This window comes from Hipposideros armiger, unplaced genomic scaffold (genome assembly GCF_001890085.2).
Source record: "Hipposideros armiger isolate ML-2016 unplaced genomic scaffold, ASM189008v1 scaffold_357, whole genome shotgun sequence".
Taxonomy (NCBI): domain Eukaryota; kingdom Metazoa; phylum Chordata; class Mammalia; order Chiroptera; family Hipposideridae; genus Hipposideros; species Hipposideros armiger.
The window spans coordinates 630,896-650,725 of NW_017731707.1; the positions used below are offsets into that span (position 1 = coordinate 630,896).

The 19,830-nt window shown below is 44.3% G+C and overlaps 1 protein-coding gene across 3 annotated transcripts in view; it reads right to left on the reverse strand.

Annotated features, from left to right (window-relative positions):
- Nucleotides 1–19,830, reverse strand: part of TSPAN5 (tetraspanin 5) — a 168,502-nt gene that overhangs the window by 4,865 nt on the left and 143,807 nt on the right. For 2 of the 3 annotated variants that reach the window (XM_019661664.1, XM_019661665.1), the window contains exons 3-6: nt 8,840–8,986; nt 4,381–4,551; nt 2,010–2,135; nt 15–62 (exon numbers count right to left, since the gene is read on the reverse strand). In XM_019661664.1, the coding sequence (XP_019517209.1) occupies nt 15–62; nt 2,010–2,135; nt 4,381–4,551; nt 8,840–8,986 (492 nt within the window). Of the gene's footprint in view, nt 1–14; nt 63–2,009; nt 2,136–4,380; nt 4,552–8,839; nt 8,987–11,779; nt 11,870–19,830 lie in introns of those variants that run through there. The other variant, XM_019661666.1, reaches the window with a different exon arrangement.

The following is a 19,830-nucleotide window of genomic DNA, read 5'->3' on the forward strand; positions in this document are numbered from 1 at the left end:
GATATTCCACTTACTGGTTTCTGCCTGGCATCATAGCCACACTGAGTGTTGATGACATCTTCCTGGTGGAGACAGAAAACAGAACAGTGAAATTCACTCCTGTTAGAAAGCCCACCTAGGAATTAGCAGAACATCCCCATTTAAGTGTCGGTAATAAAATGTGGATTGGGACATGCAGACAGACCTGGCACCTTATTAACACTTTTATACATTATCCCATGGAATGATTATAACAATCCTCAGAAGTAGGTATTAAAATATGCCCTCTTTTCCAAATGAGGAAAACTGAGGCTCAGGAAATGACAGAAAGGAGAGCAAGCCTATTATGCGGGAGGCTCAAGATTCAGGGTTGACAACCTCAAGAAGCTTAGGGGATTTAGGGAACTGGAAATATAGATAAAAACTATGATTAAAGGGCACAATGACTGTCTTCATTTTTGCTTTTTTGGGGGGACTTCTATTTTTAAATCTATGTATGTATATTTAAATGGTGTTTCAATGAGAATGCATTACTTCATAAAAAAACGAACAATGCCCTGATCACATAACACATGGACAGATGCTCTGACATCTAACAGGCCTGATTAGAAACGTGGGTCCACCTCTGCTAGGTTTACTTTTCCCCTCTGCAGGGTATGGGCAGATTTTATTAGCTTAGCATTTATGGAATGAGGAAGCTTTGCCTAGAGGATCTGTAGTTGAAAGGGGAGGCATAATGCCTTCCGAGAACCTGCAGAATTCTTTGGATAGAATGCTAACACAGGGCGAGAACTAGAGACAGAGCACAGTTTATAGCTGTTGGCCAGTGCCAGGTTGCCTGAGTGGGCACTCTGGGCTCTGTGCTGGGCACTCTTGCCTTTCTGCCCTCATCAGAGGAAAGGGAGAAACGAGCCAGTTGCGAAAGGCTGGCTTTCCTGGCAAGGTCCCAGAGCAGGGGAGCACAGTCCTTACTGATTCACAGTCTCCTTCAGACCAAGAATAACAGCCCAGGCTGACCCCCGCCCCCACCCATGACCACCACGGGCAGGCTGCAGGAACTTCTGCTTTTCTACCCCAAGATCACTGCCGCTTTAAAAGAGCCCCACACCCCCTACTTTGCAGGGGGAAATGGCCACTCGGCTCTGTGCCCCCTCGGCTCTGCTCAGTGAGGGGAGGGGCGGCTCTGGGGGTGGACACTTGGGGACTGATGGGCCAAACAGAGGCTAAAAAGTCCAGAAGGGACAAGTACAGGAGCCACTTGTATTTGTTGTTCTAACACTCAGTTCTGGCTTTTAAATTAAAATAAGGGCTCGCATGTTAAGTCATTCTACATAACAGACACATAATTGGACCCAAAATACAATCAAGTCCATGGTAAAAGACAGTAGCTTATGAATAGGCATATATATATATATTACAAACTGCAATTACTGTCCCCGTTGCGGCTGAGAGCCTGGGCAGCGGTGATGTTTCCACATAGTATTCTGCCCCTATCTTGTCTCAGACTCTTCCATTCCTAGCACGTCCCCCACAACTAAGTCTGGCAGAAAAGGGTTACGAACCCCAAACCAAAGCAGACAGCTCTCATATAAGCCCACCCTTGCCATTAAAAACATTTTTTTAAACTAAAAAAAAAAGAAATAACAGGCAATACAGGCAGGCTGTCTGGATCTGAAGCTCAACTTCATTACTTCCTAGCGATGTGAGCTTGGGAGAGTTATTGAAACTCCATGGGCCTTGGTTTAACCTGAAAAGGGACGATTATGATAGTAATTGCCAGTAGAACTGTTTCGAACTTATATAAGCCAAGGCACAAAAAACCTTAGAATAGGAACCAGTACGTGCTGCTGACGTAACGTCAGTGCTTATCCCTCCTGCTGGAGAGAACTGAGCACTCTACCCGCTCCAGGAGCTAGGATTAGGCAGAAGAGGGTCAGGGGAGATTTCAGGATCCAAATCACTCTGCTCCTCCCATCACCATCCCAGTGTGACGCACAGGGCAGGCCAGGAAGTTGCCGGCCTCCACTTACTGCGGGGTCCTTAGTACAGCAGGAGAATGGCACGCCGCATCGCTCCCGACTGGCGTTGGAATCTGTGCAATTGAAGTAAATATTTAGGTTCCAATCATCAGCTCCAAAAGCCCCACAGCACTGCCACTAGAGCAAACAGGAGAGAATTAGGACACCTGGACTTGGAGGCCACCAGGGGCCTACACTCACAAACCCGCCCAAATGACCGACACCCAGCTTCTGCCAGCGTTAACCTGCTCTCCTGTCTCAGAATTCAGTTTTAAACCACACTAAACCTAATCAGTCCCTGTAAAGCATCCGAAATAATTAAGGCTGGAGGTTTGTGAGGGTGTGTTGGCATGTGATTTAAAAGATGGATGAGACCCATGGTGTTAGGTGGGGGAAGGGCCGAGGAGGCATTGTACAGCAGGGCTCCGTGAGTGTCAGAACTGTTTGGTTCGAGCACACCTAGGAACATTCTAGAAGGGTAAACAAGCCACTAAACAGTAGAAGGAGGCAACCGGGGTTGTGGGTAGGACATCTAGAGACTTATTGACCATTCTGATCTCTACACCTTAATGTTTAAAAAAAAATCTGTTTTATTGAGGTATCATTGATATACAATAAACTGCACATATTTAGTGTACAATTTTATAATTTTTGACATATGTATACATCGTGAAACTATCACACAATCAAAATTGTGAACATATCAATTACCCCCAAAAGTTTAGAGGCTTACTTTTCATTACGTATTGGTTAGTGCACTGAATACTTTTAAACAAAACCATGTATTTACATTTTCAACTTAAAAATTCAATCATCTAATTAAAATATAATAAAACAAGCTGTTAAATTCAGTGGGTCTTCAGTGGGGCCTGATTCAAGGGCTGCTCCCTAAATCCCCTTGTCACTCCCCTGGGCTTGACTAAGCTCTATTTCTACCAGTTAAATAAACATCAAGCCTTGACCATTTTAAGGCTTTCAGGACCAACAGCTACTTCAAAACATTAAACTCCATGACAGAAAAAGAAAATCACATGAAATGACAGTATTTCCATATAAAGCAGATAGCACTTCAAGACAGCGTGTACATGCATGTTCCTGCCACTCATCTAGTTCTCTGAGGGCTTGGGCAGTGCATCTTGGGGTTTGCCTACAAAGCTCCATCAAATGTGCCATGCAACCTAGGCAGCAATAATACTTGGCAAGATGTGAGCTTGCATCCATTATGACCTAACAAAACAGAGAAGTCTGCTGAGGAGATGAAACAGGGCTTAATTTCACACCTGAGGTAGAGCTAGCTCCAGGGCAGTCCTTGCTGTCACTGAACAAAACCAGCACAGCTCAGCTCAGTTCTGAGTGCCTGATGCAGCAGAGTGGTCTCCCCCAGGGTGAGTGCTAATGTAGCGCTCTCCTCCCTTTATCAAAGGGGATCCCTGGTCATTCTGAACTGGTTGATTGGGCTTCTGTTTGCCCTCCAGTCCTGCCATATACATTAATGTCACGGACACCACTGCTCAGCTTATCCAATTTTTCAGTGAATGCAAATAAATACCTGTCAGTTTATAGGACAATAACATCTAATATAAAACCAGGTACTCTTATTAGAGTGTCATAATACCCCCAGTAGCTATTATTATTTCCATTTTACTGTTGGAAAAATAGGTCAAGGTCCTATTAGCCCGAGGTCACTTAGCTAATCAGATTTGGGCACTAGATCTGTATCTTCTGAGCCCTGTTTATACCATTTTGCATTTTGAGTGGAGCAGGGCATCTGCAGCTTTGTTTGCACTGCAGGGGCTGTCACATAAAAATGCTCAGAAACCCGGCGGAAAGGGCTGTACTGCACAGATTCTTCACTTTTAAGAGGCTACCAGGGCTTACAACTTGTTCAACTCTAGGTTTTAACTGCATGGGCTATAATAATACTTGGATAGGTATATTTTAAAAACTTGTAGACAAATATTGTATTGATAAGTACCTTATTCTGAGCTGTGAAGTGTGGAGGATGACCAAAACGGGGGCAAGGAACAAGAGAGAATCCATATTTAATACCAAATAAAATGTTAAGCCTATAGCAAAACAATATTCTTCAAAGGTCGACAGCAAAGGGCAACTATAATTAGAAACTTCTTGCTCAAGAGTTTTCTTCTTTGTTCCTCTCAGTAGAAATTAAGATAAGTGAAAACAGGGCACTTCCATTTAGGGTGAAAATCATGTCAGTCATAGAGCAAAGTCAGAACATAATAAACAGACAAACAAACCAAAAACCATGCAGAAAAGTCAGAGGTAGGTTTCAGCTGGCAGACGCAGAAGCCAGGAGGATGTTCTTTGGGGTCATCCTTCTGAGAAGGCTTTCAACTTGAAAAGAAACCAAATTTAAACTTACATATTCCTGGGTGAAGTCTATGAGGTTTTGCAAATCAATGTCATCCCTGTACGCTCTGATGTTGTTGTTTATGAAGAAATACAGCTGGTCTTTGATCCAGTCTTTGAAAACAAATGCCAGAACTCCGGCAGTGAGCTCCAGGAAGAAAATAATTCCCAAGAACACAGAAAACTAAGACAAAAGACACACACACACAGAGAACAGTTATAAGGGCTCTTTTGATCATATACAGTTAAATGGTTCCTTCTAAAAAGGGTTTGTAATTACATTGGGTTGTTAACACATGGCCAAAGCAGATAACCTTCAGTTTCTTAAGATTCATTAATAAAATATTGCACTCCAAGACAGGGTTTTTAAAAATCATTTCATAATCACATTTTGGGGCTCTGGTGTTCCATTCAGCAATTACCTAACAAAGCCCATAAGCAAACATGAACAATCGGAATTTCTCATTAGCCTCACATTATGGCCTAATGATTTTCTCCTGATTAATGTGCTACCAGATGCTGAGCAATGACCCATCCCAACATCTAGCAAGCTTCTGTAATGTTGAAAAATAAATGATCACAATACTTTAAGATCGCCTGTCATTTGTTACTGTGGCCTTGATCCTGTGTGCGGTATATTCCTTTTATGGATTCAGACACTGCTTTAATTCCTCTTCACACCTGCTATATGGGGTAAAATAGCAGATGTGTTTATCTTAGATGAAGAGATCAAAGAGGAAGTGGTGGGGGTGACTGTGACATGAAAATAATTTCCCATTATGAAAACAAAATGAAACCACGCTGGGTTGAGGGCCTTCCTTTGTGAAGCCCCAGCCTCAGAATAGTTTAAGTAACACCAACATACAGTCACTGGGAGACTTCTGACTAATGTAAACAACAAGAGTTTTAAAAGAAAGGTGAGAGACCATGGGTAATGTGGTAATTGCTCATGTATGGGGGGGAAAAAATTCCCACCTATCTAAAAGACTCAGAATAGCCTCACCTTAGTCATATCAACATACTATTCACGCCTACAACTCTTTCCACTTCCTACAGCCCTCACGTTCTTACTTTTTTTTTTGCTCAAGCCAATTACAAGAAATGAGGCTGTGAAGGACCAGAGGGTAAAGTGCAAGCAAAGTTCTGGTGACAAGGACAGAAAAGGTGACGCTGGGGCCACCCTGGCTCAGCAGCTCCTCAAGGCTGCAAGACAGTGAGTGGCTGAGGAGACAGAGGGGGATTAACGCTGTCTGCTCTTTCTGTATTCAGCAAGTAGACATCAAGCAGCCAACCACGAGAAAGCGGTTTTGGGGGAGGGGTGCAAAGGAAACTACACAGTCACAATTTATTAAAATAAAAAAAAGACAAAAAATATTTATTCATTCAGCAAACATCTACTGAATGACCCATAACAGATCAGGCCCTGGGTTTGGTGGGCTTTGCAGAAATGAAGTTGAGTAGGTCTGTACTCCTGTCTCCAAAGACCTTACAGTCTTATGGGATTTGGGGGTAGTGTGCCTGCTTCAGCAGCACATATACTAAAATTGGATTTGGGGGTGAGGGGAGGAGAGGGCAGTGGGGTGGGGCCATTTCACATTAGATGTCAGTATATCTGACAGTATTTATCCAGGGTGTCAAGTGCCATTCTGGGAGGGAAAAATAAGTGCCTGGCAAAGAATAGGACCCCAACATTTAGGCTCCAATTCTTGATCCTTCAGGCTCTGTCCTTCTGGTTCCATAGAGCTCCTGGTTATCTGTTCCTGATGAGTTCACTAACAATAGAATCTAAAGAGTTGTTAACTATCATCAGTGGTACTGATAATTTCAAAGTGAGCTTCCCTCAATCTAGAAAAGGGACAGAAAAAAAAAAAAAAGAAACCGTAACATTTTTACTCAATGCCTACCCTATAGCATAAAACAACTCCCCTCCTTTTATTAAGTACCACTCTAAACAGGGAAAGACAACAGTTATCACACTACAGAAATGAGAAAAATCATTGCTAGCTTATATGCATGTACACGCAAAACACTAAGACAGAAGTCGTGCAAAAGTTTTAATTAACATTTTTGTTCTCACTTCCATAAACACTAGGCAAGTTCATTTTCCAGTTACTCTGGTAAATCTTCTCATAATGTTATACAATATGCATGTCGAAATTTGAGTCCAAATTAAATTCTTATCAAATATTTGGCAGAAACCTGCATGCCCCAGGCCCTGTGAGCTCACTTCCCCAATTCCAAAAGTGCTGAGACAGACTCACAAGCTTCGTTCTACGGCCTCAGTCAACAACGAGGCTCCATTTCTATTTATTGGGTTGTCAGAAAAGTCATGATGTATTTTTTCTATGTTTTTCGTTTCAAAAATGCGTCATGACTTTTCCAACAACCCAATATTTTACAGTATCTTAGCTAGCTCTTGGTTTTTCCCTCAGCAATTCTCCTGGCCTTATGACATCAGATGGTTAAGGCTGTTTGGAGTCATGTTAACATTTACTTCCTACTTATGTCATAGCTCCTGCTCAAAGAATATCCTAGGCCAGTTTTTACTGTTTGTACTAAATGGAGAGAGGGACTATTTAAAATATTCTCCAAGACTTAAAAAAGCCAACAGAACACAATTCTCTTCATTTCCAACCTGGAACATTATACATTAAGGTGCTGATTTAGAGAAACGCACATATTTCTGCCTGTTCCGTTAACTCTGGTATCTTCAACTACAAAAATAATAAACTCTATTAAAGGGACTACCTTTATAAACTAAACTATATTCAGGTAAATCACATCAAAAGGGATCCCACATTTTGGGGCATGAAGGCTAAAACTGATAAAATAGTGGCAGCCAGTAAGTATGAGCTGAGGCCCAAAATGGCCACAGAGAAGCTGAGAGAGATGAGCTAGAGCATTTAGAAGTATCTCATGCCACACTGGCCAGTTGGCAGTTTGCAATCAGGGACAAAACTCTCCTGGGGGCTCCACAGGTCTTTGACTGTGTGTGTGTGTGTGTGTGTGTGTGTGTGTGTGTGTGTGTGTAGACAAATGGAGTCTTGGGAAACTAGCTACTCTCACCAGAGACCTACATACACAGAACAGAGATCCAAGTGTTCACTACATTGTACATAGGACCAAGTATCCCTCAGTTTTCCCGATTAGTATGAGTCGTATGAACTTTTCAGGTTCAACAGCTTCCAGAGCTGCCTAAATTTCTTGTCTGAGCCAGAGCTGCCTAAATTCAAAATGGGCTACCCTGGGTGGACAATGAGTGGACAGTGAGTCTGCTCTTCGTAGGGATGTTCAAGAAAAGAGGCCACGGTTGTTGTGGCAGAAGTGACGGGGAAGAGACTCGCATACTGCATGGCTGTGGGGACTAGTTCTGGTCTGTGCTCTTGTTTTACATAAAAATGTCCCTCGATGATGTTGTGTCAATAAAGGTTAAGAATCATTCTAGGAACAGGTGATATTACAGTAGTACTTTCTCTAGCTATCCCACCATCTTCCCTCACCATAGGAAGGGAGGGTGTTTTCCAATCCTTATCCTGTCTTTGGAAAGGGGAGTGGATGCTGCTACACAGAGGACTGTGATATAGATGCCACCCGAATGCTGAAATCCAGGCTGACAGGCAGGTTCGTTGGCTACACTTAGCAAACCTATTTCAGATACATCTATGTATGCACAGGCCGTTTTGTCCTCATTGGGAAAGATTCTCCAAAGGAAAGGCTTTCACCTTTTATTCTACTTCTACTTTCAATACTTCTCTACCCTCTGGTAAAACACTTCCTCCAGAAATATTCATGCTAACAGTGATCACACCAAACACCCTCCAAGGGATATAAAAATTATGCTCGTCACACAGAGGAAGACTTTGCCTTTTACTGTTTCTCCATATTCACCAAAACCTACTGCTTAACAGATGTCATCTGGACAGGCCACAGCCACTGTGCTTATGTCTGGTTTCTCATCTAAATAAACCACCTGAACAACTTTCTACTGACTATGTGTTTAAAAAAGGAGGCAAAAATCACTTAAGAAAACTATATACAGAGGGGGCCAAAAAAATGTATACACATTTTAAGAAAGGAAAAAACTGTATTAAAATTGTAATACTCAATATATACCAATAACGAAAGATGAAATCAAGCCATGTGTATACATTTTTTGGGCACTCCCAGTATATATATATATATATATATATATTAATATATTAGTCCTAAAAGTATTTTAGCAATTAGAATGCAAAATCATGACATATGTGTATAAAACATCTATGAATAACCTGTGGTGAGGGTGGCATGTATATTACTAAGGAGTCATGGGGGGAAGGGAGTGTATCTAGAGAGCTCTCCTAAAAGAAAAGCATTACCCAGGCCATATTTTTGCAAGTGCTTTTGGTACAGATCATTCTTGCCTAAAGAAAGGTGTCCTTCTGATATGGTTAAGTTTGGCTTTCAACCTGAGAGCAGCGTGTGATACTTACAAACTTGAGAAGGAAAGTGTTTTCCCGTAGAGCTCCAATGCACCCTGCAAATCCCAAAATGAACATCACTCCTCCCACCACAAGGAAGAGCCAGACAGGGTCGAAGCCGCCGAGATCGGTGATGGAAGAAATGTTTGACAGAACTCCCTGGGGGCGGGAAAGAACACACAAGAGAGAACCAGATGCAGGGTGAGTTTTCCAACATGAAAAGATTATTGCAATTGTCTTTTCCTCCCTCCTGAAGAAAAACTTCAGTGGTCATCTGATTATTAGGTGTGATTAATACCCAAGAGACACTATAAAAAAAAAAGAAGAAAACAAAAAACCAGTTTCTTTCCAAGTGTAGATAATTTCATATTTTTGGTAAAACTATATAAAACAAAGAAATGACCCCAAGAAACCATCATCAGGCCGTGCATGGAGAAGATGTAGATGTTACCTTTGCTTTCTACATCTCCAAATATAAGGGGTCTTCAGTAAAAAACAGGTGTGTCAGAAAAACACCTCTGAGCACATAGGAAGATGTCAGAGAAGTGGCTACTTCAAGCCCTTGACATTCTCAGGAAATAGGGAATCTCAGGGCTAACAAAGCAGCCAGGCCCAGCCACAAGCTCCTAAAAGTTTTCCAGGGAAAAACTGCACCTCAAAATGCTCCCTTGAGCTTCACATGAGACCCTGTCAGGCTCAGGTCCCCAAAGCCCACTCGGGTGGTCTGTGCAGATGGCTGTCCCACATGCAGATATTAGGGGTATTTGACTATCACCTATTTGTAAGAACCAGGATTTAAATGATTTACAAATCAAAGGTTACTCCAAGGCTTTCAACCCTTTCATTTTCCTACCAAAGAAATCTAGAGTAATTTCATTTCTCCACAAACAGTACCACTTCTTGACTGAAATCCTTCCTCCCTTAAGTGTGATACCACCTAAAACTGTGTAGAAATTATGAGATTTTTTTTCCTCCAAAATGCAAGGTACATATTTGCTATTCATTACTATAAAGCCAGCTACTGATATTTTGAAACTGTGAATAAGTAAATAAGTAAGTCTTAAATACTCAGTATCATCAATATTTATTTTCTTATTTGTTTTGAACTTTCAAAATACCTCCAGATTCTCATGATCTAGTTTACTGTAAAGTCTTATTTAATAATTTGTTTTAAAGCATTCCCAATAACCTAAAAGAATAGAAAATATTCCTTTGATTGTATACTCGAGGAAAATGGAACCCGGAGAGGTTTGGTGAGTTGCTGAAGGTCACAGAGCTATTAATTTTTGGAACCAGGATAGAATGTATATGTCAGCACTCTACCTCTACCAATTGGAAGCCATGTACTTGTTTCCAAGCACTTCCCAGTCAGCACCAATCAACACCTGACTTGAGAAGTTTTAAGTGTCGGCCCATGTTAAGATAGTAGGGACATTTGGACAAAGGTATGTTTGTTAAGTTTTTGTTTCTTTGGGGTGGGGGGAGCATCACCTCAAGAACAACAATAGGATATTACTATAGAATCTACATGAGGAATTAAGGACTTTTAAAATGTACAACTTAAACCTTATGAAAAGGACCAAGGGTTTAAATAAATCACAGATGAAAGGCTGAGAGATTATGAAAGCACTTAGGAATGTAGGGTGTATTCAGTAACTTCTGGGGTGACCTCACAAAAGGCAACCACACCCTTCACCAGACTGCATAGACCAATGGTTTGATCCAACCGTATGTTTCTTAGATTTTCAAGCTCTGAACTATGAATACTCGGGAGGCAAGGGGGTAAGGAAAACACAGAAATAATAGTAACGAATTATTTACCTATACAAATGATGCTGAGAAAAAAAATTGCCAGAGAAGTCAGGCAAAATCTAAGCAACAGTGGTGAGGGTCTAGTATTGGAAGGAAATCAATCCCTCTCCTCAGAATGTCTTTAAACACAGGTGCTGATGCTTAAAGTCTTAATGTTTGGGACCCGTTCAGTCAGGGGAACAGAGAACTTGGGGGGTACATGATAGCATTCTTTTTTTTTTAAAGATTTTTTGGGGAATTGGGGAGATGGGAACTGTGCTGGGGAATTGGGGGAAGGGGAACAGACAAGTTGCTGTCCTTTGGTTCTTCAGTCTAGCTGTGGAGGACGTTGCTTCACTGGCCCAAGTTGGCACCATCACTGCGCTCTTCCCGGCGAGGCAGATCAGTCGCCGGCTTCTGGATGGCCGCTCACTGCGGCTGCTGGCCGCTCACACTGGCTGCTGGCTACACACGGTAGCCCATGGCAACCCACTGCAGCAGGGGCTGCAGCCTACGCCATCACCGGCGACTCACGGCAGCCCAGCTCCAGGTTGAGCTGTTGTTCAGCATCTTAGCTGTGGAGGGCAGTCACTGGCCCTCATATGTGGGATCCGAACCGGGGCCCTCTGGCGTCCCAAGCCAGTTCTTAACCATCGCGCCACTTGGCCAGCCCCATGATAGCATTCTTAAAATTTAAAAAGTTAATTGTGGGAGAAGTAGTCTCAATTTACTTGGCACCAAAAAGAAGAGGCAGCAGACATGGAAGAGACAAGAAGAGGTGCCAGTTCCATCACAAAGACGTCTTTCTAATACCAGCAGGTCTCCAGCAATGGGTCGGAGAAGCTACCTGAGAAACACAGCTTCCTCTCAGGGAGCCCACGCTGTGACCCTCTGTCAGCAGTGCTCTCTAGGAGGGCTTCCCAGACTGGATGGGAAACTGGGACTTACTGACTTTTAGGTTCCTTCCAATTTTAAAACCATTCTATGATTTCATCCATTTTTCATGGGCTTTTTATTTGTGATTCACACTCAAGTCTGAGCAATGATCAGATTGTTCCCAAACACTGCTCTATGACCCGTGGCTATACCCAAAGAGCTCCATGAATCACAGGGACAGTTATCTGGGCAACTCTGGTGAAGCATGCAAGCCAACAAACACACCTGTGCCTGAAACACCAAGATACTCGCCTCCCCAAAAGGGAAGATATCATCCAAGCTGCCAGTAGACTCCTGCATCATTTGTCCTCTCTGGGTTTTACCTGGAGGATGAAAATTTGGCTTCTCAGACAAACTCATTTTCATACTTACTCTCCCCAGCCTTCAGGCCAGTTTTAATTTCAAGGCTCTCAACTGTTTCCATGGAAACAACAATCATTTGAGGGCCTAGCTGGACTGTAGATTCTACTCATTTAATCCTAAATTCCAGCATAAGACAAGAGTGGAGACAGATACTGAGAGTGTGTGGAAAATGATATTCTACAAAGCATGGAACTACCAACAACTTTATTTTTAATGGACTCAGAATATACCCAGGTAGGTATCAGTTGAAAACTAACTCAGGTCTTAAAACACAAAATGTAGACGTCAACGCCCAAGGCCCTTGGGACCACTTATCCAGCTGCAGATGAAAAAAGGACTTGACTCTTGCACTTGTGCAATATTTCCAAATACTCACTGAAGGGCAGTCTTACTGTTTTTGACTCCACAGAGAGATTAAGGAGGAGCTGAACAGAATCCTGGCAACAAAGATTTTGGATGACAAAAGTGAAGGGGAGTTAACAGTTCAGCCTTCTGATGTCTTAAAGATGGGGTCTCTCATTGGACTTTGTGATTTTGTTAAGCTCAATATGACAAATGAGTAAGAAGTGCTAGAACATGCCTGCTGAAGAATACTTATAATTAAAGCTTGTAGTTGACAAGAAGCAGGAAGAAAAAAGAAAAATATAAGATTACAGTTAAGCCTGCCAAGTGATTTCAAATAGACATTCAGATTTGTGGCAAATCCCCAGGAATGTGCAAGAACTACACCCGCAGACACCTTGTCTTCTGGAAACGTGTCGGCACCACCCTCTTCTTCAGGGAACTGCACGTCCCCCTTCTTGTAAGGATTTCTTCTCCCCCAAATCCACTCCATGAGCCCCCAGAGCTGCCAATTCTCACATGACCCCACCGTCCCAGTGAGAGCTGGAAGCCTGAATTCCCTTCCTCGGACAACAGCATTTAGAACAAGCATCTCTCTCTTGTGGCTGAAGCTATAAAATGTCAAACTCTGGAGCACGTGCAGTATGTTTTTCACACTGTGGGGAAAGTCAGTCTGCAGTGAGAAACAGAAAGCCAGTGCTAAGGAAGAAGCAAAGAATTAGGGTAGGGAAAGAAAATCCTGACAGTATTATAATCCCTGGCCTGACCATGAGCTCTGTGAGTCACTCCAGGGTCCTTAGCATACACCCCCTTTGAGTGCCCAATCTGGTTCTATTTTGGTCTGTATTTGCATCTGGGGAGTCCCAGACCACACAACAGCAGTTATGAATAAACTAGGCTTTAGTGCTGCATGGGAGCACATACACAGGCATGTGCACTTGGCCAAAACTGGAGCTCACGCTTTATGCTGGGGGAAAAAAGTGGGTAGGGAGCAGACAAGGGATAGAAGGAAGTGTTGGATTTAAGATGGTCCCTTTACTTGGCTGGCTGATAGTTCCAGTCAACACAACCACTAAGCCACTGTGAACAGTTTTCCTTCATGTTGACTATCAATTCAGCATCATACATGAAATGAGTTCTGGACGGAACTTTTAGGTGCTCTATGTCACTGACAAATAATACATGATTTAAGTTTCCATTCTCCAAGACTTAAGTCCTTGGGTTTAAATGACAACTTATTAGAACTCAAACTTACTGGAAAAAATAAATGCAAAGTGTCATTTAGCTACTCTCTTCTGTGCCCAGAACTGCTGCTTGTGCAAGAAGTACACACACAGAGCCTGGCATTTGCATTCTGGTAGTTAAGTTCTTAGCCTTCTTCACGTGAATCCTGGAAGCAAAGCCCTGGAAGGAAATGATGTCAAGGATACTAGACTTTGTGGAGAAAGTCAGAAAATATCCTATGAAGCTGAATCTAAATGGAATGAGGATAAGCGGATGAGAAGCAGAGCAATTAGCCACAGGTACATATTCCTTTCACTGTGAGTTTTGGCTGACATGAAAGTGGGATTCTGAACAGCAGCAGCTGACACAGAAAGGGAAAGAATAAGAGAGAGAGAGAGCCAGAGACCAAGATGGCAGGTCACAGAAAAATATGTTCAAATACTACAGACTACAGAATATAGGAGGATTTCCTACACACACATTCTTTATTATAATATTAAGATTATATTAATGAAAAGTGACATAAACAAACATTTATAAGAATTCTTCATATCCATACTATTCGTTCCTGTATCTATATTCTTATGCCCCTCAGTCATCTCAGTCTAGAGCTGTTGTGGCAGCAGAGGCAAAAACAAATTGACCATAACATAAAGTGCTGCTATAAAGACAAAATGAGTACCAGCCAGTTTTAAAAGTTGAAAGAAACAATATTCAGCAAATTAGCCATTCCACAAATTGGCTTTTGGGCAACTAACTCTTGGCGTATCAGTTTGGGGCCTTTAAGAGTGCTCCTCCAGCAAAAACAGGAGATTCCCTTTCTGCTAGGTATGAGACAATAGCTCTCAGAACTCAGCAAAAAGACCAATATGTGTCTAACGAGAAATAAGACACGTTAATGGAACATGTCTAAGGCCATGTCATTATAACGAGTTTAGAGAGCCAACAAACAAATGTGTCAATGTGCGTCTATCATGGTAAAAGGGAGACTGCTCTGGAATGTGGCAGAGAGCAATGCATCCTGCACAGACCATCCTGTACAATACTCATGCCCACCTGGCTCACCTCCAATTTCCCCCTGAAACACAGAAAGAGGGTAGCCTGGACAGGGTTAGGTAGGCAGAGACAGGAAAGGCATTATAATACAGACATCTTGTCCAGAATCCCAATTCCACTACTTACTACCTGTGTGATCTTGGGCAAGTTACCAAACCTGCCTAAGCCTCAAGTTCCGCATCAGTGAAATGGTACCCCACGTCATAAGGTTATTATGAGGATGGAGGAAATAATCCAAGTAAATCCAAACACTATGCCAAGTGGTTGGCATATAATAAGAATTCCATCGAAGTTTATCACCATCGTCAGTATCATTACTATTATATTAGACATAATATAGGAAGGCATCAGCTGCATAGGAGGGACATGTGGCCCAACTGCACTGGAGAGGAATCTATTTTGCCCTGGCACTTGTGCTGCCTGGCCCGCTTCTAAGAAAAACCCTGGCAATACCCAATGATCATGCCTAGTGGAGGTTACTAACTTGCCGATCAGATTTTCTTTCTCGGGGAGATAGAAGTCGCCTAAAAGACACTCAGAATAAAGGCAGAAGGAAGACTCCACGAGTACGCGAAAGCCAAGAGAAGGCAGAAGCCATGAGTGGGTAGAAACTAAGAGTACACAGAAGTGGAGAAAAATGCATCGTGAAGTGGGTCAACAGCAGTGAGCACGGCAAGCAGTCAGCCGCTGTGCCACCATGAGGGTGGCACCCTGAACCAGGGGCAAGGACGCTGCGGCTGCCTGGGCACGCTGGTCGCCAAAGACTCACTGCTCCTGAATGGCCTTCCAGTCATTGATCCATGGGACTTCCAGTCGCTTACTTATTCCCTGTGAGGCCTCCTCATCACTGGTTTGATGAACATTGTATGTTTCGGGAAGAATGTGAAAAGTCAGTCCGCCTTACCTCGGACCTCCATCTCCTCAGGAGCACCTCATTCATTCGATTAGCTCTGGAATTTAAGCAGCTTTCCCCACTCCCCCATGGCTCTGCAATAAAGGACCATGTTCTGAGTATAACTATTTCTTCTTGGAAGAGGTTTCTACACACGTGCAAAACTGAAAAGGCGAGCAAAGCCCCAGAAGGGCTTCAAACTAATAAACCTCAGGAGTGTCTGTGTTTTTTTCCGCCGCCAGCACAGAGCGTCCTGTGTGCCACCTGGCAAGCTTCAGTTCCTTCTCTCTCAACCCACACAGAAAAGAAATGCAAAAATAGCATTAATAAGCCCCTGAGGTCTGGGACTCTTCTGCTTTGGCATATGCAAGCACATTCCTTCCAACTGCTGGATGAGAAACAGAGACAGGCATATGGAGTGCACGCCCAAAGCCAGGACAGATGGACTCCTTCGAGATTTATGAGACCGGGTCCTGATTCATCCACCCCAACTTAAACCAGACCCCACTGGGGTGTAACTAGAACAGTTTTCTTAGAGGAAGAGAAGCATTTCCCTACTTGAGAAAGGATGGCAAGATAGGACATGTTAAAGAAAATGAGCTGCTCAGAGAAGCGGTCCTGGAATTGGAGATGGGTTTTCAATGATGTCCACCAGAAGACCAAGCTGTGACCACAGGGAAATCAGCAACTTAAAAATTCATCGAAGATCCTCAAGGAACATTAGAGGACGAAGCCACGCTGCAAAGCGTCAAACATCCATCTCTCTATGGAATTGTTGCAGAGTCCAGCCAGAGGACTTGGAACTCGAAGAAAAGGGTGCTCACTGGGACCTGAGTGGCCCAGGGAGATGTAAGGGGGCAGCATCACTCAGGGCCTGGCAAAGAGATGCAAGGTTATAGGGAGACCAGCCGCTCTCATGGTACACGGTTTTCCTCTTTCTCTTGTGAACCAAGGTCACCAGTGAGACTAAAAGTAATCCTGTCTTGCAGATAAAAACTGGCCACAGCCCACCTTGGGGGAGGAACAAAAGAGGAAGGGCAGTCATCCTACAGGTCTCCAGAAAAGCCTGCCATCAAGCAGCTGCTGGGGAGGCCAGCTGCAGCAAGCCCCGTCACTGGTACCACTCACGGGCTGGGAACCCTCCATCACCCCCACCCTGGTACAAGTGACTGCCTCTCTAAACATGGGAACACAGCCATGTGCAAAAGTGTCACTTTTCAGAAGTCTAGCATGCTCCTGGCCCTCCCCAGATAGTTTTACTTGCATTTTCAGAAGACAGGAGGCATACCAAGGAATATTCCTGTCTGTGTTGAAACTCGAATATGTAATAGAGGCTCTGATTATGGTGCCTCCCAAACTAAACTGGAAAAATGCAAGGTCTTGCCTAGTGGCAGGTGATTACCATATCGGGGGCCTCGGAGATACACAACTTGCTTAGTTATCGAGAAAATACTTTCACGGGCCCATCACCTGAGAGGGGACAGGTACTGTGTTAGTCATGGGTATTTAGAGTGCAGGTGTGGTGACATCCTCAGCAACTAGTCTAGGGGGAGACGGGTAAGTAGAGAGAGTGCTGGGCAGAGGTATTAGCTGTGGGTGTCATGCGGGTACAGAGGAGAAGAGCAGAAGTCATGTCACAAAGTGCAGAGACACAGTGACAGGACCTGGCCCACCAAGAGGGTCTGTGCGTGCATGTGACTAGGTGAGAGGAGGCTAAGGGCTTGGCAGGGTGGGCTGGGTTTGAATCTGAAAGCATTTGAGCAGAAGGCCCAGGTCATTTGTGCATTGAGAAAGCTCACTCCTTGGGCAGCAGGGGGCTGCCACTGAAGCAGCGGGTAGGCTCTGTGGTGGTCCTGGCGGGCAATGCTGAGAGCCAGAACAAGAGAGGCACAGTCCTACACTACTGAACGCTGACAGTAGGCCAGGCACTGGGCAACCTAGATTATTTCACCATCACTAAAAACCTAGCAGGTAGGGTCACGGCAGAAAACAGACCCAGAGAGGGAGTAACTTGCCAGGTACCCAGGTAAGAAAGAGGCAGAGCAGGGATGTGAGGCCGGGCCGTCTGCCCCAGAGCAGCGTTTTAACCACGATGCTCTATTGTCTGAAAAGAGTGAGCAGCTCTGGGCAAGAGGATTCTTATTTCCAACAGTGTCATATGCCTGGTGCTAAAATGTTAACAAAAATATGTAACGTGATGTTAGAATGATATTCTTACCTCTGACTGATCACTATCTGAAAAGCAAAGTGAGTAGGGGGTAAGAGCTGCCCCTCCACACACGCATCACCACAGGCGTCTTTCTCTTGCACACCTCGGTAAAATCAAGTGGATAAAAAGCGGTCCAAGGGAGGGCTGCCTGAGGGAGTGGAGATTTCTCTGGAGAAAGCGGGTATTGTGCTATGTGTTACCACTGCCTGGGTGGGGGAGCAGCTTTCTTTTTACCCTAAACCTAGTGAGGAGTTTCAAGGGGAGTCCTGGGGGAGCTCTGAGACACTGGGATGAGGGCATGAGTTTGCCCAGAAAGGAGCCGGTGGCCTTGAGGTGCAACACCTGCCTGCCCTGGAAATCTAAGGGGAGCAGAGGGCTGCAGGGAGGAGGGCCCCAGGGCAGGTGAGGGCTGTTCTGGTAGGATTGGCCTCACCGGACATGAATGTCTCCAGGAGAAAACATGAGGGCAGCAGGGCAGCTTGGGGTGAGAAGAGACCTCAGAAGGCAGAGTTCAGAGGTGCACTGGCTGAGGGAGATGGTCAGGTCTGAGCAGGGACAGCAGGCAACCACCTAAATAGTGATGCCCACCAAGTTCAAGGGAGCTACTAGGCAGAAGGACTCCACAGGGAGGCTTCAAGAAGACCATCTGCCAGGCCCAGATGGCAAAGCCCTACCCCCACTTCTGCCCTGGCAGGAAGTGGGCAGAGGAGCATCTGGTGAGTGGGGGAGGGGTGACAGGAGGAAGCAGGGAGGGAAGGCCTCACCCCTTTCCCCTCCTAAGGGGCCCAAGGCAAATGGAGCTGGACAAGGGCGAACATTGAAACGCAAAGTTAGGTTTGGAGTTTTAGTGATTATCTAGCTCTGTGTAATAACTAGACCTGGACTTATGCCTCAAAAAAAGAGGGTAGGATTGTGTGAACAACTTCGCTGAATTTTTTACCCTACCTGAATTTGCATTTCCTGAGAAAGCTCTCAGAATAAAGTTTAGAGAGAGACATACTAAAAGAGAATAAATTATTCTTCAACATATTTTGTGTTTGTTGAACACACTGGTTACAGCACGTCAGGTCATACGCTAGCTTTCCAGATCCTAAGCAAGAGCTGTTTGATTTTCAGATTTTTTGCTACAACAGAGAACTGAGGGGATTATTAGGATAATTGAGGAAGAGAGATGTAGACAGACAAACTTACACCATTTCAGTCAATAAAATAAAATCTTCAAAGAAATATCTTCAGCATCTCAGAAACGTCTCCTTGAAGTAGTTTCAAAGCCAAGGCATGTATTTGTTTCTGTTCAAGTTATCTGGGTAACCACTTCCACTTACCATCTCCTTCAAGCTACAGAAACTTGACTGCTTCTATTATGAATTGCCTGAATCACTGACTCTCATTGTCCTTCCTGGGCAAATTGGGAAAGTTTTTCCAAGGTGAGCCTACTGTATGATTTTGCCAGGAAGCCACTGGAAGGTTCTGAGGTGAGACTTAACGGTTACAGACAGTAGTCCGGGAAAAACCCTAGAGGAAAAAGAATCACCCTGGTCTCCAGGAAAGCCGAGGAGTCGGGAAGTATGGGCTGGAGCTCTTCTAGCCCTCATTGCCCTACTGGGGTCAGGCCTGCACAAAAACTCTTTCCTTCCAGCCTGCTCTCTACAGAGCCCAGCCAGGTGAGAGCGCTGGAGGACGAGGGAGGACTGGAGAGGAGCCCGGGGGAGAGGGCCAGACTTCCAGCGTAACCACTCTGGGCCTCAGATTCCCCACCTCTGAACTAGCAGCTCATCCTTGTCTAAAAGTTTAACCCTAGGGATGCACTGATCACAGAAGTGAAAACGAATCCCTTCTGTGAAAAGCTATTTGTCCTGTGTGGTCTGCCACCATGGATGATGTTCGGCATTCCTTTAGTCACAAACATCCTCTGTGCATCCATGGTGTGGGAGGCACAATGCTAGAACTGAGCATAAAAGGGCAAATAGGACAGGCTCCTGTCCTCAAGGACGTTTCAGGCCAGACAAGCCAGGCTGCGTTACCCCTTGCCCGATGGACTCCTGCTGTGTGTGTGGTGGGGTGGGGGTGTGAAGTGGGGACAAGAGGAGGAAGGGAACCTCAGCCTCACACTGAAGTCCAGTGAAGGTCACCCTTCCTGCTCCAAAAAGCTGAGTCTCCTCTCGCCGGCAACAATTCTGTTGGCGGCAA